The sequence below is a fragment of the Tyto alba genome, unplaced genomic scaffold (genome assembly GCF_018691265.1).
Source record: "Tyto alba isolate M040663 unplaced genomic scaffold, T.alba_DEE_v4.0 Super-Scaffold_17, whole genome shotgun sequence".
NCBI classification, from domain to species: Eukaryota; Metazoa; Chordata; class Aves; order Strigiformes; family Tytonidae; genus Tyto; species Tyto alba.
This window is the reverse complement of record NW_024881279.1, coordinates 3,696,040-3,722,604: the sequence shown is the minus strand read 5'-3', so window position 1 is coordinate 3,722,604 and position 26,565 is coordinate 3,696,040. Positions and strand designations below refer to the sequence as shown.

Below are 26,565 nucleotides of genomic sequence, written 5' to 3'. Positions count from 1 at the left end.
ATATCAAGAGGAGCATTCCTGTCCCTTGGCGGATGCCGAGGGGCTCCAAAGGTGCAGCTGAAGCGAGGAAAGGCTGTCCTGTGCCTGCCACAGAGCCACCGAGCCTGCCGGCTGTGAGGGACTCCTGCCAAGTCACCAGAGCACCCAGCCTGGCCCAGGCACGGTGGAGTGTGCAACGTTCCCAAAAGTGTCTGATAAAACAGAATCGGAACTGACAAAAACATTCAAAATGGTTGTAAAATACCATCTAAAATAAAAACAGCTGGTTTGCTCCAAGCCCAAACAGATACACACCCCGCAATGGAACAGCTCGGCCTGAACCAGGCTCTTACATCAAACGGTTTGTCTGTCTTCTGTGTTTTATTTTTACTACGCACAACCTACAGATACTTGATTCCAGCCCCAGCACTTTGTTGGCAAATGCTAAAAGAGCATATGGACCCGTCTAGATATTGGAGGTATCCGGCAACAGTCTACAGATGTCCAAGCTCTTGCCTGAAAAAATTAAAAATGGGGGGTGGCGGGGGAGAACCTGCCCTGACAGGAGGCAATCTGGAGTCTAGTGACTACCCCATTTGCATTTTCTTTGTTGTTATAATCAGGTTAAAACTTTAGCTGAAAGATTTTCTTCATTTGTCATAGGAAACCTCATGCCAAAAAACATTAGAAAGGGGAGGGTGGGTAGAAGAACGGGCTGGGCACAGATAAACATGAAGACTTAAAAAAAAAAGAGGCAAGCCAAAAAGAAAGAACACTCTTGCCATGGCAAACTCCCCACCAGTAATCTGGCATCAGTAACCAATTCAGCATATCTTATTCCACGTGTTTAATGTCTCTTCCATTAATTTTTGGGGTCCGCTTAAAGTTGTACAAGTTGCAAGATGATTTCACAAACAGCAGGGATTTTGTGACTGTGACCTGTTATAACCCAGAGAGAACATGCGACAGTATTTGTATTTTTCTACTGAGCAGCTATTTTCAGAGGCAAAAAGCCAAACACTTGCATAACTCAATATTACCATTCTGTGTATCTAAGACATTTGTAAGTGGACAACACTTTGGCTGACAACGCTGAGCTAGTAAAAGAACAGGGCATGCCTACGGAGAGGAGCCAGTTTAAATACAATAAAGATTAGAGTAAATAGGATTTCAGTCCTCCTCTTTTTTTAAGTAAATGGAGTAATTCTCTGAGCATGTGGAAAAATAATAAACAACCTCCCTGCTGCCAAATAACAGGCCAACAGTCTAGACTTTTTCTTAACTGTCTAGATTAATAAATTGTGAATAAACGCCTGACATGCTATTTCTCTGCTTTATGCAATCGACTATACGCCGCTTGTGAAATCCTATGAGAACTATTACAGCAAGGCTGGGGAAGACTTGCAATCCTTACCATTCCCTTCTTGCTGCTGGTGTCAGTGTCGTGGTACTTTGCAACTGTGAGCGTTGCCGTCGTAGCCGAGACCAGTGCAACAGTTCAGCCAGCAGCACACCAGCTCCGTGCGGGTGTTTTGTGTGTTTGTAGGAAGATACGTGTCTGTGTGTTTGCGCTTCTCTGTGTATAAACTATAATTTGATTACGAAGAAGTGTTGCACAGTTTAGTAGACTCAGCTCAGGCCTGGGAGCCAGGAATGCTTGGTGAACTCATTGCAAAGTTATGTAGGCCAAAATTCCCGGTATCATCCTCTGGTTTTAGTCACATTTCCATGCTGTCGGTCTGATTTTTGTGATGGAGAGAGTATAAACAGCTCCCGCCGCCCTTAGCAGGCGCTCAGCTCCTCCACGCTGGTAAATTGGGCCCCCTCGCACTGAGGCACTCGGTGTCAGAGGTGGTTGCTTTTATCATCTGTCTTCGCACGATGACATACAGCCTTATTATTCCTTATGATCTGTCCTCCAGCTTTTAATGGCCCTACAGAGCTAATGAGATGTTTAGTTCCCCCACCCAAGCGCAACCATATGGATGAGATGATATCAGGCGGCTCGCCGAAGCCATTAAATCTCAGGCATGCAGAATATCCAGAAAGTTCCTGTTTTCAGCGTGTCGCTTTTAGTCTTCAAATGCAGAAGCGTCCAGCATGCTCACATGATGTCAGCAGCACAACAGAACAAACTGTCTTCTCCAGACAAAATCCTGTCTATTTTTAACTTTAAAAAGATCTGCAGATGACTCTTCTTGCACTCGGTGTGGTTTTCCTCCCTTCCTCCCCTCCTTCCAGCAGCCCTGGCCGTGGTAACCCCACACTGTCGTAGCTCCGTGTCAGGGCTGACGTGCTGGCGGGGGGACACGGCTTCACAGCAGCGTCCCCCCAGCCCATGGTGGCCCCTTCCCTCAGCCCAGAAGCTCTCCTGGGGTGGACAGCTGAGCTGCTCCTGCTGAGAGACCCCCAGACTCTCTTTTACCTTCATGCATCCAAAAAAACAAGACGTCCCGGGATGCCGGCCGTCCTCCCTGGGTGGCAGGGGAGGGATGGGGGTGTGGAGTGGAATGTGCCCAGGGGCACAGCACCAGCAAGAGCCAGCTCCAGAGTTAGACTCCTCCTGGAAGACCTGCTCGCTTTTTCTCCTTTCGGCGCACAAAATGGGGAGGGACCCTCATTGCAAACCCCGTCATCCCACCCCGGGGGGCTCTGCCGCGTCTCCTGGCAGGGATTTCCCCCCAGGAGGGGAGGCTCTGACTAACGTAGAGCCACTCCTGGAGCGCGTGTGGAGCGGGGGGTGGATGTGAGGGGAGAGGGAGGTGTTGCTCCATCCCGTGCTTTGCAAGCGGGTGATCGCACTGGTTGGGTTTTTAAACGGTAAAAGTGCAACCATCCGCAGTCTTCCTTGAATGAAAGGAAGCATTGTGTATGAAACGCAGGAAGAATTTCCTTTACTGTAACTTGTAAGGAGCAAAGGGAAATAAAAGCAGAACATCAGCTAGCTGAAGGTCAGATGATCATATGAATCATACGGTGATGCAAGTTATCGAGTGCACAGCCCAGTGCACCGCCCAATTGAACCAGATGCCACCAAAGTACACAAATACCACTTACCTACCGTGACTTACCCTGCATGGAAGTAATTTCTCTTGCTCCGATCAGAATCGGCTGCTTTGTTCTGGTTTCTTACTGATACTGTGAATTTAAAACATCAGGAAAAGATCCATCAGGTAGGACAACAGTGATGATACTGAGGCAGAAGCAATTTCTTTAGATTTTTCAGACATTTCATTCCACCTAGGTGAAAGTTGAGATGCAAGCGTTCCCAGTGTGAAATACTGAAGAGGTGATGGAGGCTGCGGTCAGGGTGTCGGCAGAGCTGTGTCTGGAAACATATTTGCAATTTCCTTTAAAAACGGGAACACGATGAAATTCATGCAGAGACCTGCCTGGCCTGTAGGAAGCACAATGACTTCCAGAAACACGGTGACACCAAGAACAATCTTGTCATGGAAATACGATGTTTAATAACTGCACTGTATGAAGTGACTGCACAACTTGAACTGGCAAACTTGGGATTTTCTGGAAAGCTAAAGGGAGCTCACTGTATTTTGCCAGGTCACAGATAAGCTGCCCTCTGTGCTGTGCCATGCCAGCATGCTAAAAGCCATGGATGCCACCAGCAGATATCGCAGCATCTGAATTTTTCAAGCTGTTTTAGTGACTAAGATGTTTCTGCGAGCTTTGGCTAGCGAGCAGATTCTTTCCACAGAAGTCTGCATTGCATTTAAACAGTTGGGTTTCATTGTGGTCTTTATCCAAGGTAAAATTGCCTTTGCAGTAGAAGTGTTTTCTTTTATATAAAGAATTGCGGTAGTAGTTGCAATTTTGTGAAGTACTAATTGGGTCTGTCTCCAGAAGGGCATTACAGACGGGCTGCACTTTTTAAAGAAGGTACCAAGAGAAATGGAAACAGTTTGCGGGCTCGCAGTTAAGGAGACCTTGAGGTAGCAGGAACCAGCCCGGAGTTTTTTGCCAGTTGTGGTCTAAAAAGAAGGGTGTGCGCACAAATGGGAAAGAACCTGCAACCAAAACCAGCAGTCGGGGAATTACGATAAAAAACGAAGAGAGCAGGGCTCGGCAGAAACCTGTGTCCGGGGTGGGAACCACCAGCAAAGGCGTCTCCGGGGTCTGGCCGGGCGCTGGCGGAGGCACCACGCACGGGAAGGTGCCGTGACTGGCACAGCCCACTGGTGACAGTGGGCCGGCTGGTCTAACTGGCGGTAACACCGTGGGCAGGGAGGGGGGTTACAGTTCTCTTGGCAAAAGTATTTTCCTCGCTGCGATGACAAGGCCGCCGCGTGCTCCAGTAATGACGCTCAGCTGCCTCTTCGGTTGGCAGCCTGAACAGGAAAGAGCCGGCTCGCAAATTAATTAGAAACGCTTAATGAGCTCTCATGCTTTGACTAAGTGATGAAGGCGGAGGACGGGCACTGCTGATGGGAGACATTTCCTCTACCACCGCCTCGGTTGTGCGCGTTCTGAAAAAGAGGGAATTCACCCCATATTCCTGACAACTTGGGCAGGGCCAGCGAGCAGGCCGGGGAAAAAACAGCCGGGGATGGGACACTCGACTACAGCAGATTTGAAAAGCTGTATTTAGGTTAAGGATTATTTTCCCCCTAAAAACAGGAGTCTGAATTGGTAGCCGGGAAGAGCTGCAATCGCCCGGAGCAGTGGAGCTTCCCACCAGCCCGGGACAGAGCCCTTGATTTTAATACTCCATCAGTTCAAGCCGACGGTTCTTAAAAAACTGTATCTATTTCCACGGGAAGGGCTGGCTTTTCACTAACCTATAATTTAAGAAATTGTTCGCTGTATTTTGAAAAATAAATTTGCCTCCAGGCGGATGGCTTTTACAGCCTAACCAGCCTCAGAACAATGTCATGTGAAATGACAGAGATCAAGACCTTTATTTAAACTGTTGGAGCTGTACAAGAAAAACAAGCCTGGAGAATAAAGCGTGCGATCGTTAATTATTGCGGCACAAGCAGCACAGCTGTAATTATCTTGTTCGCCGAGAATGTCTCCCGCAAATTTTATCAGTCGTATTGTTAGTACATGGAAACAGGAGCCCTTGTTCTTTCTGCTCTTTCAGTAGTGATCAGAATTAGACAAGATTTCTAGTTACAGCTGCTATTAATAAATCTACTCCTTGAAAATTTGGTAGTTAATTCCTTAGGATTCAGTGCACTCCATAAGCTATTGAAAATTATAATTGCTCGTGGCTGTAATTTTGAAGTAATTATAGAAGAATTGCTGAATGTAGTCTTTTCAAACGCATCAAACTTCTCCGATTTGAAAAGCATCCCGGGCAGGAAAAGCGCGCGCACAAACCCGTTTGTACCCTCTTCCCAAAAGTTGAGAACCACCTCTGTAGCGTAGGGGCCTGTCGCAATCCCCACGCCGGGGCCTGCGGGCGCGGGTTTGCTCAGGGAAGGTCCCGCCAGCGACCCGACCTCCGCGCCGGGAGCCGACTGAGGGACTCACCCCGCTTCGGCCCTGGGATTTTGCGCCGTGCGCTCTCGCCGCTGCTTTCTGTGCGGGCTCTGGGCCGTTTATAAACCACTTGTCTTTCGGTGACATCAGTGGAAACATTCTAGAAATCCATTCTACTCGCCAAGAAAACTAAACTAAGGTGCCTTTAGGAAGATGCTCAGCTCTCGAGGAAATGCTCTCACCCATTTTTCTCAGCCCAACTCCGCACGCTTCCATAAGAAAAACCAGTTTAATTTTCTATGCCACTCAAGGCAAACATTTGTTTTCTGTTAACAGGCTGGGACAAACTCCACGTTCAGCTCTCCTGCCCGGCCCCAGCGGTGCCACGAGCGACACATATGTGTCTCAGAGCTGCGACTGCAGCCCATCCTACTCGAGAAGGAAAAAACACCAAGAGCTCCTATTGCCATTGCTCCAACACAGCACAGCCACAACAGGGGACCGCTGCAGCTCCCCACACCTCCTTAGTGGTTTTCCTTAAGAAAAAAGCAGAGTCTGTCCCACCAGCTGCACAAAAACTCACGCTAAGGAGTTAATGAAGAAAGAAAAGCAAGCTCCAGATTAAACAGCTGCTCTGGTTACTGTGGTTAGAAACTCAACAACAGGAGCAGCCAAAGGCACGGCAGTCGGAGAAAGTTCCTCTCTCTCTCGGTGGTTTAGAAAGCACAGGATAGATGAAATCTTGACCAAAAAAAAAAAGAATACCAGCATTGAACAATGTCTCTACAGGCTGAAACCTGGCGGCCCCAGGGATGGCCCCGACCTCCGTAGGTTCTGGTTTTGTAATGGGAAAAAGATGAGGCAGGGCAGGACGCTTCCCTCCTGCCACCCCCCACCCCAAGATAATAAAAGTTGAAGATTTTTCTTGGTCTGTAACTTCATCTCTGAGAAGACACAGCTACAGAAACACAGATACCGAAGGAGCCGGGTTGCAGGACCTTAAGGAACACAACAGGAACGAGAAAGCGCGAAGGTGTTTGGGGAGTGAGGGGGTGGATCACCCCAACACCCGAACCGGGGCTCCTCACCCCGTGAGGGGATGGGGCACAGGCAGAGTGTCACGAAAAACCGGCAGCTGCTTGTCTCCCTGCGCTGCTCGTGAAATCCAGGGTCGGCCCACGGCCCGAACCCTTCCTTTGGGACGGCGGCCGCTCCGAAGGGCAGCTCCGACGGCCTCGGTGGAGCGCCCGGACGGCCGCCTCGGTTGTACTGCAAGGCTCCAGTACGGAGCTCCCGTGGGTGCTGATGGGCTGGACCCACACACACATGCCGTCCTGCCCACGGACCGGCCACGCTGGGCGTTGCTTAAACCCGCGAGGGCTTTGAGGAACAGGCAGCGGGCAGAGGGAGCGGCGCAGCGTGGGGATGGAGCCCACGGCGCTCGCTCAGCAGACACGTGTGCGGGTGCCTCGCCACCAAACACTTGTGATGTTCTTCAGGCGGCCTTTCCTTCAGCAGTGTCATCTCAAACCACAGGACCGGCGACTCTCACCTGCCTGCCTCCTACACCTTTTTCTCCCGTGCGGTCATTAGCGGTGACTGGCCCCAGGAGCTCTCCGGGCCGGGTTGGGGCTGGCTCTCCGCAGCGCAGCCGAAGGCAGGAGCTGGGGCGGTGGCTCCCCACCCTGGGAGCAGATGTCCTCAGCTCCAGCTGGGAACAAACAGCTGGAACGGGCAGAGGTTTAGAAACCCAATTCTGCCGCTGTACAAATATTTTCGGTAATGAAAATAAACAGAGACATGGGAGTAACATGCTTCGCCCTGCTACTAGGCTTCCTAGGAGGAGCCGGCGCGAGGCCCAGGGCGGTGACGGCTCGCAGGATGGGCAGACGTGGCCCGGCAGCGGTCCCCCGGGGGGGACAAGAGCCACAGCAGCTCTCTGGCCCACGGCCCCTCGTGCCCCCGGCGCCGTGGGAAGCTCCACGGTGGCACTTTCTGTGCTGGGCAGGGCAGGACCTCAGAGCTGCGTGTGCAGCAATGACTCTAACAGGTGAAACCTGGAGGAAATATATTTTAAAAAAATATTTTTTTTTTCCTGTTAGGGACAGGGTAAAAGCGCGTGCTGTGCGGCAGCCCAGCGCTGTTGGTGTTTCTCCTCCTTTCCCCCCCATGAGGCAGCAGGACCCGCAGCACCAGCCCTGCCGTTTGCTGCCCACGCTGGGACACCCCCGGTCCTTCCCGCTGACCCCCAGGGAGGGGGAGAATTAACCACCCCTTTGGGGGAGACGCTGGGCACAGCCCATCTCCCTCTGAGCCCCTCTGCGGGGAGAAGGGCTCCAAGCAAAGCCCACGATGCTGCGGAACCAAGTGCTGCTCTGGAAGCCTGGAGAGGTCCCACCAGGATTTGAACTTGTGGTTCTTCAACTGTCGAAAAAAAAAAAAAGTAAAAAAGCACCAATTCCAGTGAAGCAGCATCTCCAGCAAGCACTAGCAATACTTCTTAAACACCTGAGCACCACTGTTACTTGGATTTGCCTGTAGCGGTACCACAGGCGATGTCACTGTTCGCAGGCAAAGCAGGAGAGCCGCTCAGTCGGGGGGTGAAGGCGGTAACTGCCCCCGCAGCCCGTGAAAAAAAACAAGAGGACGGCACAAACGCAGGCTCCGAAGACGCGCGTATGCTCCCGTCGACTCTGAGGCCCCTGCTTTTTAACGATAAACGTCTTCAGTCACGCTTGCAGGGGGAGAAGCAAGCAGACAGCGGGTCAGCGCTGAGCGGTTTAGGAGCTCGGCGCCCTCGCGCAGCCAGCAGCGACGCAGCGAGCTGCTTCCCGCCCCGCGGCTCCCGAAACCGCCCTGCGGTTCCTCGGCACTAGAGCCACACACAAATAATCATCTCCTCTTCCGCAGCCCCCCCCGGTTATCACGCAAGGGATGAAAGGGCACTGGGATGCCGGTGGCTTGCTCCCCTGCCTTTGCCTAGGCAGAAGTGAATTAGCTTTCCCCTTTGTTTCAGGAAAATTAAGGGAGTTACAGAAACGGGGCAACGATACATTAGAAATATTGGGTAGCAACTGCTGCAGCCCGGTTAGCTGGGGAGTTAAAAAGGAAATCAATTCTGGGCAGTAACGTTGGTGCTCTCTGGCTGCTGGCTTTAACGCACTCACTCGCCAGACACCCCCCCGGCGCGCCCGCCGGCTCACCTCGCGCGTCCCCCGCCAGCGGGACGCCTCGTCGCCATCGAAACTCTGCTACCACCCAATCCCCCCGGGCGCCGGCGGGTGCCCCCAGCCCCAGGAAGGCGGCAGGAGCTCCGGCCACCCAATCGCCGGCGTCCCAGAGCCGGGGCTCCCGCCCGCGGGCGCAGCACCAGCACCTTTTGCTGATTATTTACCCCCTCTTCAAGAATCCGGGACCCGTCTTCACCTGAATGCTCTGTCTAAATGCTGTATTCATCTAACAGCCAGCGTACGTTCACTCTGCTACATCTTCCCAAGTTAATTTTTTTTCCCGCTGTATGATTACTACTTCACTTCTCCCGCCAGCACCGTACCACAGTTTGAACTTGTATTTGATGAAACCCTGCAAAGACTTCTTAATAACTTTACTCCTGTGCAGCAGCCCAGAGAGAAAAGGGATTGTAGCTGGGCAGCTGGGCACAATTACGGTAACCTGTAGGAGCGGAATTACAAACACTCTGCTCGTGCGACCAAGCTGCTTTGCAGGCAGATTTGGGAAGGGCCGTTCGGAGCAGCGGAACCCCGCGGCTCTACGCACGCGCCTGCTCTCCTCGCGCGAAGCCAGGCGTCGGGCCCGGCGGTCAGGACCATCCTGCTCCCGCTTTTTTCGGGCCGAGGACGTCCACAACGGGCGGGACAGCGAGTCCAAACACAAATTCCTCTTTGAAATGATTAAGCCCTTAAAGGCCCCAGGTGAAATGGCTGTTGCACCTGCGAGCGCTGGGGAGCGCGTCCCAGAGGGGCCGCGGGGGCAGGGGACGGGCGGACCTCAAGCTGGAGACGGTCCCAGGTCATACGCTCGCCGCCGCGCTCATACTGCGTGTAGGAAAAACAAACGCAAAATGTAGCAGAAGTAAATTGACATACGGTATTTATTGCACAAATTTCCCCTAAAATCGGGAATGGTTATTATAATACAAGTGCACATCTTGGGAAATATATACAAAAACAGAAGAGATAACAAGTATGTACATTTTACCCAGCATTTTACAAGTACCACCATCTAAATAATTTAGAGAAAGCAAAAAATTGTCATAAAACACCTATAACAACTAATAGGGGAAATGTAGGCAAGGTGTAAAATCCTTTCTTTTAAATATTTTTTGTTCTTAGCAGCCCAGTGTTTGCCAATTGCAACAAAAACGAATCTGCTAATTTGTGTGCCTAGTACACTTAGTTTTCGGCCAGAAAATTAAGACATGTTAATGGAGATCAGTAATAGTGGAAAAAAAGAAATCAAACATTAGTTTTTCTATTCACATAAAACAATCGCGATATACTTTCTAGAAGTCGAGGCTCTAGTCCTGTAAAAGATCCCTTTGTGTATTATTTAGCGAACAGACATACGTACCACATTGTTCATGTGCCCTGAAAGTTCAACTTGCAGAAAAACTTCCCGTGGCACGAGGGTTTGGGCTGCGTTTGTGCCCGCGACGGTGCTGGGGAGGGCGGCACCGCGCCGAGAGCCGCCGCTCGGCCCCGGGGCTCTGCGGGCGGGCGGGCGAGGAGGAGGAGGAGGAGGAGGAGGAGGCCGAAGCCGTGGCCGCATCCTCTGGGCTTAATTGCACACCTGGTTACACCGCTGCTGACGGGGCGTGCTGGGCAGAAGGCAGCAGAGAAGGACGCCGGCCAACACCCTCCTTCTCGGGTCGATACTAATTTTCGAGGCGCGCAAGGGCCCGTCTTGAGAGTCAAATCAAACTGGAGAGTTTCAGAGCAACGGCCACGATTCGCCCAGCCGTGGGGCAGGGCAGGGGAAGGGGGGGTGTTTGTTTTCCCGTTCCAGCACTGTGCTGGGAGGTGCCAGCCCACGGCAGGGCTCCCCCCCGCCCCGGGCAGCCTCGGGGTGCCGCAGCGGGACCGCTGACCTCGCCAGCCACGGCACGTCCAGGTACCACAGTCCGAGGCGTAACGACCGGCTCCATAACGCATCGTAGCAAAGAGTTAAACATCCATATTCTGAGCTCAATCCTCTCTTTCGTTAAAAATGTGTTTACACAACTGGGCCCCTCTGTTCCGTGCTCATTCCAAAAGCCAGACGTAACAGAGCTGTGTGGTGAAGAAAGGATTCGAAGAGTAGGGGAGAAACATATCCTTAGATCCCATATTAAGCACAAGTCTCTTCCCTGCAGCAGTCAGCGTTAGATTTTATATACAAAAGAGTTTCAAATGACACTGCCTATATTAACATTTGATTTACTTACTAACGTAGACTCAGTCCTACATGGAAAGGGGTGTGGGTTCGCCATGTAGATCTTCCCTGGAACAGAGTCTTAAGTTACAGATTTTAAATATTACTGAAAAAAAAAACCCCACTCTGGGTGAAATCCCAGCCCCAGCGAAGGAAGGGAGGAGGGTTTTCTCGTTGACAGCGGTGGGGCAGGGATCTCTCCTATTGTTTTCAAGTTTATCAAATGGTTAAAATAGATTTGTATTTAAAATAACTCTGCAAACAACAATAGCAGGCGTGCTATACTACTGAAAAGATGGTTACAGAACGACGTATTTATAGAGCTTGTTAGAGAATTTAACGACCAAGTGAACACGTATCTCCTACTTCTGTGGATAACCCATGAATTTCAATATACTGAACGTAATCGATGAGAACAGAACCTAAAAATCAGCAACATTAATTGGCTGCTAGGACAAATACGCAACGAAAAGCCTGTAATGAAGTGTCCAGTTAAACTGAGGTAGTAGAGCCTTTGAAAACAAAATCCACCTACCACTGTATATTTACATTACTTACACCGGGTTGGGTCCATCAGCTATTCGTACAACTGTTGTATATACAATGACAAAACAGGGATGGCTGAGTAAAGGAGAAATGCCGAGAATAAAATAAACAACATTTCCTGCTGGTAATTACACAAGTGAGTAGAAAAGGGATTAGAGTCATCTGCATCAAGGGTCTATTTGTCAAAAAATAATTTTGATATTTCTAGACTACGGTGTAATCAATGTTCATTTTTTGTAGAACGGTTTTAAAAAATATATCAATTAGTTACCTGAGCAATTAAGGGTAATAGTCTAGCCGTTTCTTCCCCAATGCTTTGGTACAATTATTTCTAGTTCATTATTTCAATAGCTGACTGACTGCTGTAAAAAGAATATGATGTTGCAAGAACATTATAGACCATAAAAAAGTTAGAGGTAATAGTCATGTCATCCTGGGAACCCCATGGGGAAATTTCAGCCAACGTTCTCTTGAGATTTTTTTTTTTTTTTTTTAACATTTTGATTACGTTGTGGAAGAAAAGCATCACTTAATATAAAGAAACATTTAAACATTATAAACATTTAATACTGGTTATAATATCCGACCAAGAAAGAGAATCTCCATCACTAGCTTGTCTGTTGGCCTCTTCCTCCCTGTCCCCCCCTCTGTGTCTCCCGCTACTCCCTCTCCCCAGGAGAAAGATCATAAATAAATTCTGGAGCTGAGTGTCATTAATAAGCTTTTTACAAAACAAACCACCCCCCCCCCCCACCCCACCCCCTGTTCTTCCTCTGGGACGTATCCAGAATTTGACTACGACATGAAAAAGTAGAAGTTGTTTACAAATCATTGCAGCTTGAGAATTACAGATCTTAACGAGATCCTCATCAGTGGAAGCCAGTCTGAAGGCAGCTGCTGCGTTCTTGTTACATTTCTAGTCGGCGAAAGCATCAGCTATTTCTCAAAGCAGTTCTTCCTCACGTTCCCCGGTATAAATTACAGTTAGCCACTGTGGCAGAAACTGATAAAAAAAATGCAGATCTTCAGCTTTTGCTAAAATCTTTGCTTTTCTGGGGTTGAAATCTCGAGCTTACCAATTTTTCTTTTTTCCTTTCTTTATCCTTTCTTATAAATGACGGAGTGGGAGGGGAAAAGTCTCCAACGGTTTGCATAACGTGCAGTCACATATGGAGGTGCTGCAGCTCCGCGAGCAGTTTGTTTTAGCTGCTTCAAAGAGAAAGGAGCCAGAACAAGTTGTCTTCCACTTCGTTTCCAGAGGAGGGAAAAAGTCAGTGTCTGTGGCCTCTGGCATTTTAAAGTAGTATCTGGGCAACATACGGAGAGTGAGTGCTTGCTACAGCTGCCAGTAAAGGGAGGTCGCTGGATTCAATCCTAAAAGGAAGCAGGAGAGGCACATTTAATCTAGCCCAAAACGTAGCTGGGCCGAACACGTGCGCTCGCAGCCACGTCGCCTGCTCGAGCCCGCGTGTTTGCGCCGGGGCCGTGCGCGCAGGCGGCTCCGGGTGGCAGGGCGATCTCCCAGCAAAACCGAAGCCAGTCGTGCTCCTCCCACTCCAGCCACCAGCTCGTTTCCAACATCCCCCTCCGGACCTGGCTTCCTCAGCTCCCACCTGCCTGGCTGCGGGGTTGGGTTGGGTTGGTTTTTTTTTTTTTGTTTTGTTTTGTTTTTTTTTTTTGCACCCAACAAACTAGTGAGACAGCAGACGGAGGGCGGAAAAGCGGCAGATCCCTTCCTACCCTCCAAGTGCAGGAAGCAATAGCTGGGGGAGAAAGGGCAGGAGCGGGGGACTAGGCTGGGCTGGTGCAGCTCCCACGGGAGCCCTGGCACCCCGCTGCAGCTGCTCCCCCACCTCCGGCTCCACACGTGCCTCCCCGCTCGCATAAAAAGATATTCAGAGCCTTCCTATAAACACCCCTTAAATAGCTTCTCTGCCTGTGCCCCACACCCACAGGGAGGTATTATGTGCCTGGCATGACACGGAGGGTGTTTTCTGCCATGTAGGGAAAGTCAACCTGGAGGAATCAGGTGCCCCGCGTTGCTCAGCGATGACTGAGCAGCTAAGGAAGGAGTCTGATAAGCTCTGGAGTGCTGAGCCCACCTTCCTGCCCGGAGGGAAGAGAGAAAGGCTGAGGGATCCTCGGGATCAAGCAATGGCTAAGGAGAAGCCCGCGGCCATGGGTGATTTATGCCACACCACGGTTCCAGTCCCATTTAGGAATCCGTTTCGCTGTGCTTAGAACAAGCCCAGGAGGAGGATTTGGCACCAGGAAACCCAGGGCAGCACCGCTCGGAGGAAGTGTGTGATCGTACCCCAGCACCACGCCCAGCTCCTTGACGTGAACTCTCATCTGGCCCTTGAGATACTCGGACAGCATCTTGCTTTTGAAATAGAGCTCCTGCAGCCGATCTTCCAGGTGCATAACGCACTAGAAAGCAAAGGGAGTCGGGTCAGGGAGAAGACAGCGTTACATCCAAACCGCACCCAGCCCCAGAGCGGAACAGCACAGACCCCACACGGCTCCTGCACTTTCCGCGGCCGTGTCTAGGGGAATAATTAGCAAGATATTCGCTGGCAAGACTCTTACTTTTGAGCAGAAGCCTTTGATTGCCTGTTAAATTAGAATTAATGAGACAGCTGTCTGGATTACAGAGTAGCATTTAAATGGACAGCTCAAGCAGCTACATGGGGAGGCACCGGCCACTAAAATTGTTGCTACAGATAAGTAACTAGGCAGAACCTGACAACCCCTTTAACCTATGAAGTGAAAGGATGCTTTAAAAACCACCCCCCCTCAACTGTCATTCACACTTACAAAGTTTGGAGATAAATGATGCTTGTAAAGCTGAAGAGTGGAATGAAGCAGGTTGGAGACGAGACTCGAGACTAACACTTCTTTTCCCAGCTTATTATCAATCATTCGTCTCTGGCTACTGGCCACTTGCACTGTCCATTTGTCCGTGTCTGCAATAATGCAGACGGCTTCCGCGATCGGCTCATCCAGGACAGGATGCTAGAAACAACAAATGAACAGCAGAACCCTGAGAATGGCAACTGACAACGGTCTTTTTGCAAAACATCGTCATCCTGGGTAGCAGGGATCGCGTCCCAGACACTGCTGCATCAAAGATACAGTAAGGTGTGCTAAGGATTGCGTTCCATCTATTAAAAACAGAGCTTTGTTGTGAGCAAGGCACAGTCTCAGAAGGATAGTCGTTATTTCACATTTTTTTCCAGGCTTGAAAGCGTGTCACTGGCTGACAATAAGCTTCTGATATTTGATATAAAGAGTTCTGACATATCTACAGTATATTTTGAACCCCTAAAACTGAACGTACTAAAAATCCAACTTGCAGTTCGACACGGCTGTGTTAACGAGGGCGGGTTTATTCCCAGTTGTCACTGGTTTCCTTTCTGGGAGTGCCAGCAGAGGGAGTCAGGAACCAAGCCTGTGCCCAGCTCTTCCATTCCTTCCAACTTCTTGCCTCTCTAAAGCCACAGAGGTTTTAGAAAGGGAGTACTTGGAACCTCGCTGTCCTTCCCCAATGCATTTTTGGGGCTGGACTTTTAGGAAGCATCTCCTTCCAAAAAGAGTCCCACAGGGACTTCAAGTAATATAATAACTGCATCCTAGCCCTGGGTGAAGATAAGCATATGAAATCCTGCTCGGTCCTTTCGTATCCTCTCAATATTTGACTTCTGCAACTGAGAGTTATGGCTCCTGACAGACACACACCACAATTAGGTTCTATTTCACATCTGCTTCATAGCAGCAGCCACCTCACGCTGCTGCCTCTGCTGCCTGAAGTTCAATTACACTTCACAAATGGCTTAAACATTCGGCTTAAAACAGCGCCCAGAGCAGCCGCGGGGAGCAGAATCACACTCTTCAGTGTCGGCCTGCTTTCCACTCCCCTCCTGGTGGCTGTGAAAGGGGTAGGAAATGCCACTCTTCCCAGTCATGCCCCAGTTCGTCTAGGGAAAAGCTTCTGCGGAGAAGAGACGATTTCCAGCTCACAGGAGAAGCGGGAGGCCCTTCAGGACAATTACCTTTCTATTGGTTTCTCCTTTTCCAGCGAAGCCGGCACCGTGGTCCTACAACAGGGGTAATGCCCCCAAAATACTGAGCGTGCCCGATGGCCTCACCGCAGCGAGCCCGTTCTGCCCCCCCCAGCAGCAGCACGGCGGTTCGCCGCGCGCGGGGGGGAGCGGGGGGGGGGGGGAGCTGCCGGGCCACCTGCGGGGCCAGGCCGCCCTGGGTCTCGCCTCGCCGCGCTCCATCCCGTGGGCACGCAACCATCAGCCCGCTGCCAGGCCGGCGGGAGACGGCGGCTCCTCCGCGGCTCCGCACGGGGAGCCGGCCGCCTTCCCGAGGGCACGGGCCGCGCGGCTGGCTTCGTGGGAGTCTCGGTTTCCAGATGTGCAGCGAAACGCCCACGTCTTTCAGAGGCATCGATTGAGAGAGGAGAAAAAAACTGGTGACCCGGGACTGGAGAAACCCAAAGAGAGCTGTGACCGTAAATATTTCCACTTCCAGCAGGTTTGTACATTCAAAAACATTTGCCTTTCCCTACTGCGACAAATACGTTTACCAAATATAGCTTAATTACCTGCACAGCATGAGACAAATCTGACACCAAACAGTGCCTCAGCTTTTCATCACTTCCTATTCCTTGCAAAACAAAGTCAGGGACGTAAGAGGAACAGTAGCCACCTAGTAAGGATCTTCCAAAATTGGCAATACTGGGCTGGACAGAGTTCACTTCAACTAATTTTGACCTGCAAGAAAGGCATATCAAAGAGATGTCCAATAGCAAACAACAAATCCAGCTTACAGTGAGGTTGCATTTTCACATTTATCAATCTCTTCCAACTTTCATTCAAGCACTTTAAAAAAAAAAAAATAAATAAAAAAAATTAAAGTCAGCTTTTGCAGTCAGCCCACTGTGGAAGAAAAGGATACGAGCCAAGATCGCAATGCACAATTAATATTTTTTTCCAGACCACTGATCTCTCTATATTGTTTTACAACCAGCAAGCTCAGGAGACACTTTTCCAACCACTGATGCCAAGTTAGGCTCCATTCCTCCAAACATGTGACATAAGAAGAGGCTTTATCTTTTTCAGGCTCTGTTACTGCTGCATAGTACTTACCCAGGGAAGGGAATCTCATATTCTTCTGCCCAATCTTCTTGCTCTCCTCCATAATAGTTACCGCTTGGTCTAGTTAGATCGTGACCTGTGTCCTCACTTTCGCTGTCACCCAGGGCACTATCTGAACTCTCATTTCTTGGAATGTCCCAATCAATTCCCGGGGCGACTTTTTTCTCTACGTTTTCTCTGTCCCCATGGGGGACGCAAATAGAGATTTTCTCTCTTTGGTCCTGCTCATTAAAGCAGTTTTTGTAGGTCTCCTGTCGAACAGAGTCCATGAATTTACAAAATTCACTGGGTGGTTCGCTAGTCTTTGCACACAGCTTTTTAGAAAACTCTAAGCTACTGTTGTGAGCAAGAAGGTCTGTAGCTGCTTGCCCTGGAATATCATCAATAGTCCGGGTTTCAATTGAACTGTCGTCAGTGAAATATTCGTCGAACAGACTCATGCTCTCAGCGCTGTATGGATTTGGATTCCAGCTCTGATGCTCACTAGCAACTTGAGGAAAAGGTTCAGCTGTCCCACAGTCTCTATTTTGGTCCTCAACAGTTTGTTTAGCTTCACAGTTCTGATCAGCAGACACTCCTTCCTCCGTTGCCGGCGGGCTGTGATGCCTGGCAATTTGTTCCACTACTGCCTGACTTCTGAGTTCGATGTCTGAATCGGGCGACATGGAATCTCCGATGAGGAAAGTCACCTTTGTCTGAGCTTCGGCAGCACTGCAGGGGAACGCGTCGCAGAAGAGCTTATCCGGCGGCTTCTTCTCCACAGCAATACCGGGTGACCGGGTTACGCTGACTGCCTGGTTGCCCGGTTCCAGCGAATCTTCCTTCCTCCACACATTTGCTGTTGGCTCCAAACCAGATTCCGTCCCTGCACGTTTCTCTGGTGAAGCCGACCCTGTGCACACCACGGTCTCTAGTTTTGTGTCCAGGCAGGGTCTCGGTTGCTTAACATCGACAGCATCTTCCTGGAAATCGTCAGGAACAATAGTTCTGTTCTCATCTGAGGAAGATTCCAGCTCTACCTTAGGAGCGTTTTGTGTGTCTTCTCTCTCTTGCTGTGAAACACCTTCTATGTTTTGTGCAAGGGAAATCGGACACTTGCAATATTTACAGCTACAGTTAGGAGTTCTCATTTCGTCAGACTCCGTTGGTAGCAAGTTGCCCCTGTTCTTGTGCATTGTGACAAGGACATACTCAGATTCTTCTACTTCTCCTTTCTCCAGCGTGGTAGTTATAACAGTTCCAGGCATGACAATGGCTTCATCTTCCCCATTTTCTAGAAGATGCGTCTCTTGAAGTTCAGAGCATCTGATGAAGTAAGTGAGGAAATAAAGCAGTCTCTGTACCAGGTCATGCCTTTTGCCAACCACAACTGTTTTTGCTAATCTCACAGGTGATCCAATAGCCCCATACAGGTCACCTAGAACAGGAAACAGACAATTATTTTGCATCTTCAAAATAAATTATGCTTCTAACAGACAACTGTCGTGGCCAGTTTTCAAAGGCCAGTTCTACAACAGAAAAATACTAAGGCCAAAGAGTGAGGACAGCTATGCTAGTATTTTGTTTTCAATACAGAGAATCCCAAAGATGCTGTTGGTATCGTATGTAAGGTGACACGCTCGTCAGGGAGACATCTGATCTCACGTATTAGGGAGTATTTGCACCACCTAACTTCAGTGCCTAGCTCTGGAGGGTCGTCTCCTGGGTTCCTTATATAGCCATGGGAGAGAGGAGGCATCTGCTCTGAATTACCCTGGATAGTCTGGAAACGGGGCTGAACTTTTACCCACCAAGAGAAAGCTGTCAGGAGAAACAAACCTCTGCCAAGGACGGGGGCAAAAAGTGACAGTGGCGGGTGCACAGCTGAAGCCAACCTTCTTCTCTTCCCTCCCCCTGAGCTCTGCTGTGGGTTGGTTGGGTTGTTTTGGCTGTACTCCAGGTTCACCTGGGGAAGTGCCCGTGCGTGGGTTGTTCTGCGTGAAGGCAGGGATGGGGGAATGAGGGATCCAAGAGGCCTCGAAGGCCAGCCTAACCACGGGGGATCCCTTGGGTCCCATGAGCTCTGAAATCAAGTCTTCTTGCCAACTCGCCGGCCATTCCTGTCTATACCAGAACAGGACAACCTCGCAAAACTTTCCTTTCCCTTCTCTAACTGAATTCCATGAGAGTTTGTGTGCAGGGCAGGACAATCTGACCAGAGAGTAGGAAGCTCATCTCCTCTTCTCTGCTCAGCAATCAGAAGATGGTATGACTGGCCACTCCATCAGCTAGGCTTTGAGACCTTACCCACGGGCTTGCCTACTCATGATTCCCTGTACTGTGTCGCTCCTTTGCCTGTTACATTAAGAGTATGTTCATTTCTTATCAAAAGACGGATTTCCTTGATTTGCTCTTTCCAGAACCAAGCTTATTCATAGCAGCATCCCAAAAAATAAAAATTGATTTTCCCTGTAGAGGGACGACCACAGGAGGACTGAAATCCTCCATCATCACCAGGGCAGGTGACCTTAAGAGACCTGTCATAGGTGACTAAAGAGGGCTTTACTTTTTGGATGCCATTTTGTAATTGATAATGTCTTAAGAAATTAGAGAACATGTAAAAAAAAAAATACAGTGACCACCTCTAAGCTTGAAATACACACTTTTGTCTTGTTTTGAATAATAATAATAAAAAAATTAACTTGGGGGGGAAGTTACAAGCATCTGAAAAACCCACCGAGCGCAAAAAGCTGTTGGATGGTTTAGAGCTGTTTGCCACGTACCGAGCTGTGCCCACAGTGGGTTGTATGGATGAGTTTTGGCCAGCATGTCCACGCTCTGGGAAGAATGCTTTTCCAGAAAGATTCTTATAGGTGGCTGGCCATTCGGCATGACGGTAGGGACCCAGGCCAAGTGGTTAGTCAGGACTGCGGTCAGCAAAGCTGGTAAAAACCTGAAAGCAAAATGTTCAACATTGGTTTTTTCCAGGTACATACTCAGGATGTTAAACTGAGAGCAGTTCTGCAGTCTATATGGATCAAGGATTGCAGAAACAACCCAACAAAGTCGGCAGAGATCATTCCTTCCGTCTTGGTTCTTTGGGGAGAGAAGGGAGGGCTGTACCCTCCCTCCCACCCCTGCAAAGCTCTTTTTTAGAACACACAATTAAAGTAAAATGAAATATTTTAATCTTGTGGCATCTCAGTTCCTCTGTTTGGCAATAATTATGAGACTTCCTATTCTGCAAGCTTCATGTTGTAAAACATCTCAAAACCAACCTACTTTGCTTGCTGTAAGAAAACAGCGGCACTGTGTGGGCTCTGTACTACAAGGAGATCCCAGACCCTTAAAGATCTGTGACTGCTGATGAGGAGGAAGGCTATTGCTACCCAACCTGTAAAATAGCTAGGTGCTGTGTTCTTTCATCTGTTATGCAACTTCAGCACATGTGGCTGCTCCTTCCCAAAAATAAACCTCCCCCCAAAGTTCTGTAATGCCACCAATAAAAGAAAGGTAGTTCAGACAGAAAGACTGTGTCCTTACACCGGCAAAACAGCCTTCACGAGCCAAGCAAGGTGAAAAACTCCTCTGAAAAATAATAGCTATCTGATTTATTGTAGTGGTAGAGCAAGGTTCCCTTCCCCGTCCCCTCTCCTGGAGGAGCAGCGTGCCCGAGCGCAGCCCAAGCAAGCCCATGTGCCGACAGATGGTGCTGGCGGCCGCCGCAGCGGCTCGGCTGCCCGGGGAGGAGAACAGTCAGACCCCACGGAGCCTCAAAATAACGCTGTTTGGATAAAGCATCGGGAACCCTGCAGTTTGAATTTAGCCCCGTTTCCCCACTGGAGACAGCCAAAGGAGGAAAAGGGATTTAAAATTGGGTCAAAAAGGATATGGGGCTTGATCCCCCTCTGGCTTACGTCAGAGTAAATCTCAGAGTCACAGAACGGTTTGGGCTGGAAGGGATCTTAAAGCCCATCCAGTGCCACCCCCCTGCCCCGGGCAGGGACACCTTCCCCCAGCCCAGGGTGCTCCAAGCCCCGTCCAACCTGGCCTTGCTATCTTACTGTATTTAAAATAAAGCAAGAAAACCCAAGCAAATGACCATTTAAATGTAACCAAGATGTGCCGGGCTGAGAATAGCAGGGATCAAAGGGGCTGATCCCAGGAAAAAGCTTCCACTGCAGTGGGAACAGATTTTAAGAACATCTGACAACTCCCCTGGGTTTCTCCTGTGGCACTGAGGCAGGAGAAGGTGGAGGGTGCTAACTGCTAATTGTCACCCTCCCACCTGGGGGAGAGAAAAGATGACAAAATTGGTGGCAAAGCTGGAAGATGGTGAGCAGCAGCCCCTTCCCCTGCGAGAGCCCCTTTCCCAGCCTGCAGAGAGCAGTTTCCCCGGAGCTAACAGCTGGTCTTTCCATGCTGTTCCCACTCAAACTTCACATGTTTGTGCTCGTTTTAGGACTTCAATGGAGCCAAACGCTTTAAAAACTTCCCCTATTCATGCCCTGGGGAAAGAGGATGAAGTGTTGACAAAAGAGTAAATTTATCAGATTCTCCCGAGTTTATCAAGAACACTCTCAATTTTTAACAACCGCTTAAGGCTTTGTCCTAAGGGCAGAAAGGCGAGTTCTAATGAAGCATACAATTTCTTTAGTGGCATTTTACAGAAGTCGGGTTTAAGAGCAATTTGCGGTCAGACAGTATTACAGACACGGCTCTTACTGACTGTCTAACCTTGCTCATCATATGATAACTGATTTTGAAAGGTAGATTAATGCATTTCATAAGGCATGTTCACCCCCTTCCAGACATACACACCCATCACGCGCTTCCTATGGACATGTTTCAAATGTTTAGCCTCTACCAAGATTTGGAGGACTCTGGGGCAGCAGGCATTTAATGAGGTATTTTCTTGTTTCTTTTTGGCTTTGAAAAGAAGGTATTTATGGATGGCCTTTTGATTCTTTGATTACCAGGATTTTAAAAACTGATTCCAAAATTGGTTTGAAATAAAAAGGCGTAAACGCGTATGTAATTCAAAAGTTAAAATCCACCATACTGGTTTTTAGAAGCATTTTCCATCAAGAAAGTGAATTCCTTCATGAAGCGATGGCAAAGTTGGTTCTTTTCCGGCGTCCCCGACATCATAGTAAGCCAGACAGGCTCCCCGATCCGCGGCATTGTGTAGAGATTGCAAATAGTCGTTCTAGAAAATAAAAACAAAAAATCCAGAAAACTAAACAAAAAAAGGAAAGGCAGAGATCCCAACTCAAAGAGTTTACCACAACATTTAGCTCCAGCTGTCATTTCTATCAGAAATAAAATTTCTCTCGTCAACCATTACCCAAACCATGTCATTCATTAAATAGTATGGATTCACCCTCCCACCCCGGAGAGTGAAACCTCGTGGGTTCTTCTCACATCTACCTAAACTGATCCCAAACTCAGTAACACTCACTGTGAGAAGTGAAGAGCTGCCGTGTTCCAAATGGAGAAGAAACGAAAGATTTGTTGCTGTTGTTGTTTTTATCTCCCTGTTTTCCCTCCATTTCATTCAGAACATGTAAATCCTCCACAGTTCTACTTGATTTATGACAAGGGCAAGTTTAGGTGTATCTAACTTATAAAAATACCTTCACTTCCTCCTTGCTTTAAAAAACTGGTGTATCTCCAGGCCAAACCCACTGAAGCGTGGATTTGTAGAGCAGGGGGGCAGCTTACTTCTTCAGCTTTAAATATAGCATCTGAGAGTCAAAGTTACCTCATGGTTTCAAGGATTACACACCTATCCACATCCTTTTTGACTCTGCAGAGGACAGTAGCTGTATGATTAAAACTTTGGCTCTGCAGTAAAACACCAGATTAAAACCCCTCAGATTACTGATAAAATCATCTAAAATCTAAACTGAATTATAGCTTTAAGCACAGTGCATATGCTATGACACTATGGGAACCTGTATTTTCATCACAGTAAAAACATAAGCTGGAAAAAACCCCAGACAACAAAGGAAATGGCTGATCAATTCAGGTTTCTCCCCACCTAATGCACTACTTTTGCGAGAAGAGATATTTTTGCTTTACGAGACAAAAATTTACGTTATCCCATTATCCCTAGTACTGCCCCTGATTTATAAAAATCTTCTTTATGTTGGTCTAAAAATTTATAGACACTTCCAGAAGTAAAGCAATGGCTGTGCACGTCAGGCAAGGCAAACACACTCAGGCAGCAGCTGCCAAATCTTCCGTGGTTTAGTGTTTAAAGTGAAACTCTCCAGGAGGAGAGAGCCCGGCCTGGCCGCCGCGGAGCCGCACGCGGCGAGGGGCACTCCGGGGAGGAAGGAGTCCTTCCCTGGCTAATTGTCAGAGAAAAAAAGCAGCTGTATGGTGACAAGACCCCCAGAGCAGCTCCCCAGAGGGCAGCAAAAGTGACCGCGCACCGTGCCAAAGTCACCGGGACTGCTCAAGGAGAAAAGGGGTGAGCGGCATTTTCCGCCTGATTTTTTTCTATCAGTTATCATTAACTACAAAATCCATCCTGGGTGCTAACAGCAGTCAAAATCAACCTCGTCTTCCTCAACGGTTAGATTTTTAGACAGTCCCCTGCCACGAGCACGATGGAAAAGCCAAAAAACAAAGTCAATGGGCTGGAGAGAGGGGGGAAAGCAGGGGGGGGGTTCCCGGCAGCGTTCTTGGGGCCCCAGGATTTGATGCCTCGGCCAGTAGTTGGGACTAGAGGTGGGATTATGAAGGGAAAGGTTTCTGTTCACAGCCCATTAACTGGAGTGGATGTTAAGGAGGCCCAAAGAAAGGGAGAAACCCCAAGTCCAGGGACTTCAAAGCTTGGTGAGTTTCAAAGCTCAAAACAAGTATTAAAACCTACACCACCCCCCGCCCAGATGCAGCTGACCTTAGAAACTGAAGAGAAACTGCACAGCTTAATGTAAAATGTAAAATGTAAAATACAGCTTATTGCTCCTTCATATGCAAACTAACCCAAGCCAAGCTTCTCGGAGCTCGGCTGTTTTGAAAAAAGAAACTACTTCTATACTAAAACCAACATATTAAAATATTTGTTTTCGTTGAAAAGATAGACCGAGTCTTGTGATTCGTTATTTACTATTCTGGTAACCCTGGCTGCATCTGCAACTGATAGTGTTTCCTCAGAGAGAGATCAGATTGCCCTGGCCGGCGGCCAGCAGGCATGTGACTGCAGTGCAGGGAACCCTCCATGCCAGCGCAGGCAGCAATGGCACAGAAACCAAGGGCAAGGATTAACTGCTTTCCAGCGCTGAAAACACAGAGGGAAATGCTCTCCTTCCATTAAAGAACAAAACAAAACAAACAAACAACAAAAAAAAAAACCTAGAGAGAAAAAAAAAAACAAAAAAACAAAACAAACAAAAACAAACAAAAAAAACCAAACAAAAACAAAACAAACAAAAAAAAAAACAGACAAAAAAAAAAAAAAAAAACAACAAAAACCCCAAACAAACAAAAAACAAAACAAAAACACACACAAAAAAAAAAAATCCCAAACCCTCACAACCACCTCAAAACACTACAGGAAAGTTAACCAGATTTTAAAAATAACAACCATTCAACATCGAATTGACCCCTGGAAGCCATGTGCAGCGAGCAGCCCGCTGCCCCCCAGGCACACCAGCATGGAGCAGCGGCGTGCCAGAGAAAGCTCAGCCCGTTCCTCTGAGGGTTCCAGTACATTTAAAATGGTTTCTGTTTGGAAACGCTTCTGGGAGGCTGAACCCCTTACAGGCGATGGCTGCAGCCGGCGGAGGGGCTGGGGGGGCTCCTCAGGAAACACCTTCGCATCTGACAGCACCTTGAGACCCAGCCAAGCGCAGCCCGGCCAAACGAACGTGCAGCCCGGTGCAAAAACCCCTCCTGCAAACCCCTTGGGGGGGGGGGGGGGTTGCCTGCTTGGCGGGCGTGGGTCAGTGGCATGCTGCTCCCTGCTCCCCCCTCACCCCCACGCGCCTCCAAACCTCCCCGGCCTGGATTTTCATACCAGTCCCAGACGTCTTTCCCTGGGGGCTGGAGAGACCAGGCGGGCCAGATGGCTCCTCGTGGAGGGGAGCATCCCTTTGCATCGCCCTTCCTCCCCACAGAAACGCTTCCCACCCTCAGCGCTGCCAGAGCCGCTCTGCTACTGAAGAATTGCAACGTAACGGCAAAGCTTAGCATCTCTTTTTGGGATTGTTTCAAAAAAGGAAAAGAAAAAAAAAAAAAAATCAGCAGTTTGTAAAACTTACTTAACACACCTTTGCTCCCTATCCTCATTCCCTCCTTCCATAGATGATTTTTCCTTAAAAAGGAAGAAGCAAAAATTGCTGCAGTGTGCAGGAGCAGGGCTCCCCGGCACAGGGAGCCCACGCGATTCCTTCGCCCGTGCTGGCACAGGGGCCGGCCTGCACCGCTGAGCAGAACGCACCGCTCGCTTCACAGCGGCATAAGCTGCTTAAAAAATTACTGGCATAAAATAGGATCAAATCTGGCTGCCAGCAAGCAGAGAGAGGTGTTTCCCTAGGCCTCGTGTTCAGTGTTTCCTTGCCAGTCTGCGTATTTGCCACACAGGTATTAGTCAGATGCATAATCTGTATTATCAATGTGCTGCACTGGCCTCAGGGACCGGGGGAGTCGAATGTTTATGCAAGTACAGTAGCTTATTTCGTAAGTCATGTGTCTGCACAGCTGACATCCAAAGAGAGCTTTAAGCCTCTAGCTCAAGTGTTAATAGCTAAATCCATCACTGCTTTAAAAAATTAAAAATTGCTGTAAAGTGAGTAATGATGCAAGGGCAGGCCTGGAGCTAGGCACCAAATTGATGGCAAGTCGCATCTATTTGCAGAAGCAGCCTAGGCCTTGCAGAGAAGGCAGCTTCGTTTTTCCCTGGATGAGATGACAACAGCAAAGGAAAGGGTCTGTTTGACTGTTTCTCCCCCTCATCCCCCACTGCTGGCAGGTACATGCCTGGCTGACCCTGCAGCCAGCTCCTTACAATAACCCTGCTTGCAGGGCTGACCCCCAGCCACAGCACCCTCCCTCAGAGGGGGATTTTGGGGATTTCGGGCGGCGGGAGGCGACAGTGACAACCATCACACTCCTTCCTCCGCGCTCCGATCAGCGCGGCAGCGTGTGGCCAGCCCCCCCCCACCCCAGGGGCTGGAGGTTATTCTAATCACCAGAGGAGTGTGAATCAGCTACACTTGAGAACCTCTGAAAGTCTGTTTTGTCAGGGGTTTTTTTGTTTCTTTGTTTTGTTTTTTTAATTCTCCTTCAGGGGAAAAAAAAAAAAAAAAAAGACTGCAATGAGTTAAACCAGCACGGGATTATGTTTTAGAAACACCAACCCACTGAAGTCAGCACCCTTCTTCCCTCCAGCACAATTTGCTAAGAGGGCAGGAACCAATGCAAGTCTCAGGTTCACCAAAGGACTCAGGCTCCTGACTTCCCCGTGACTTCAGTGGGAAAGCAGACGCCTAAAGAGATAATAGTGGCCTAAATGGGTTTGCTGAACCTGTGCCAAAGCATCTTTGCATCCAGCCTTCAGTATTTAAATATGCCTTTTTTTTTTTTTTTTTCCCCTTACCAGACACATCCTGTATTGCTTTGCAAAGCAAGTGGCTCCTGCCTGTTACAGAAACGCTTTTCTCGATGGCATCACACAGTGCCACCCCGAGATACCACGGAGGCACGAGGACCTGCCCGGGCCGGGGGCACCCGCTGCTGCTCGCCTCTGAATGCACCCACTTCAAAAACAAAACAAAACAAACAAACAAAAAAAAAACACAACAAAAACTCCAGAATCGCCAAACTCTGCTGCCCCAGGAAGTTCATCTATATAAAATTAAACTGGATTTAATTTGTCTCGTTACACTATTAAAGAGCAATATTTATATCACCATGGAAACCCCTGCATAAAACTGGTAGTTAGACACACGCTTCCAGTGCTGGTTACGCAACGGCCATGTCATGTGAATGATCGCGTCTCGCAGCGGCTCAG

The 26,565-nt window shown here is 49.0% G+C and overlaps 1 protein-coding gene across 3 annotated transcripts in view; it reads right to left on the bottom strand.

Moving 5' to 3' along the window:
* Positions 1-9,514: 9,514 nt before the first annotated feature.
* FNIP1 (folliculin interacting protein 1) overlaps positions 9,515-26,565 on the bottom strand; it is a 69,495-nt gene continuing 52,444 nt past the window's right edge. For all 3 annotated transcript variants that reach the window (XM_042790071.1, XM_042790073.1, XM_042790072.1), the window contains 7 exons: positions 21,604-21,750; positions 19,325-19,494; positions 16,554-17,979; positions 16,010-16,178; positions 14,215-14,412; positions 13,712-13,827; positions 9,515-12,771 (listed from right to left, as the gene is read on the bottom strand). In XM_042790071.1, coding sequence (XP_042646005.1) covers positions 12,693-12,771; positions 13,712-13,827; positions 14,215-14,412; positions 16,010-16,178; positions 16,554-17,979; positions 19,325-19,494; positions 21,604-21,750 — 2,305 coding nt within the window. In that variant the 3' untranslated portion in view covers positions 9,515-12,692. The remainder of the gene's footprint in view (positions 12,772-13,711; positions 13,828-14,214; positions 14,413-16,009; positions 16,179-16,553; positions 17,980-19,324; positions 19,495-21,603; positions 21,751-26,565) is intronic.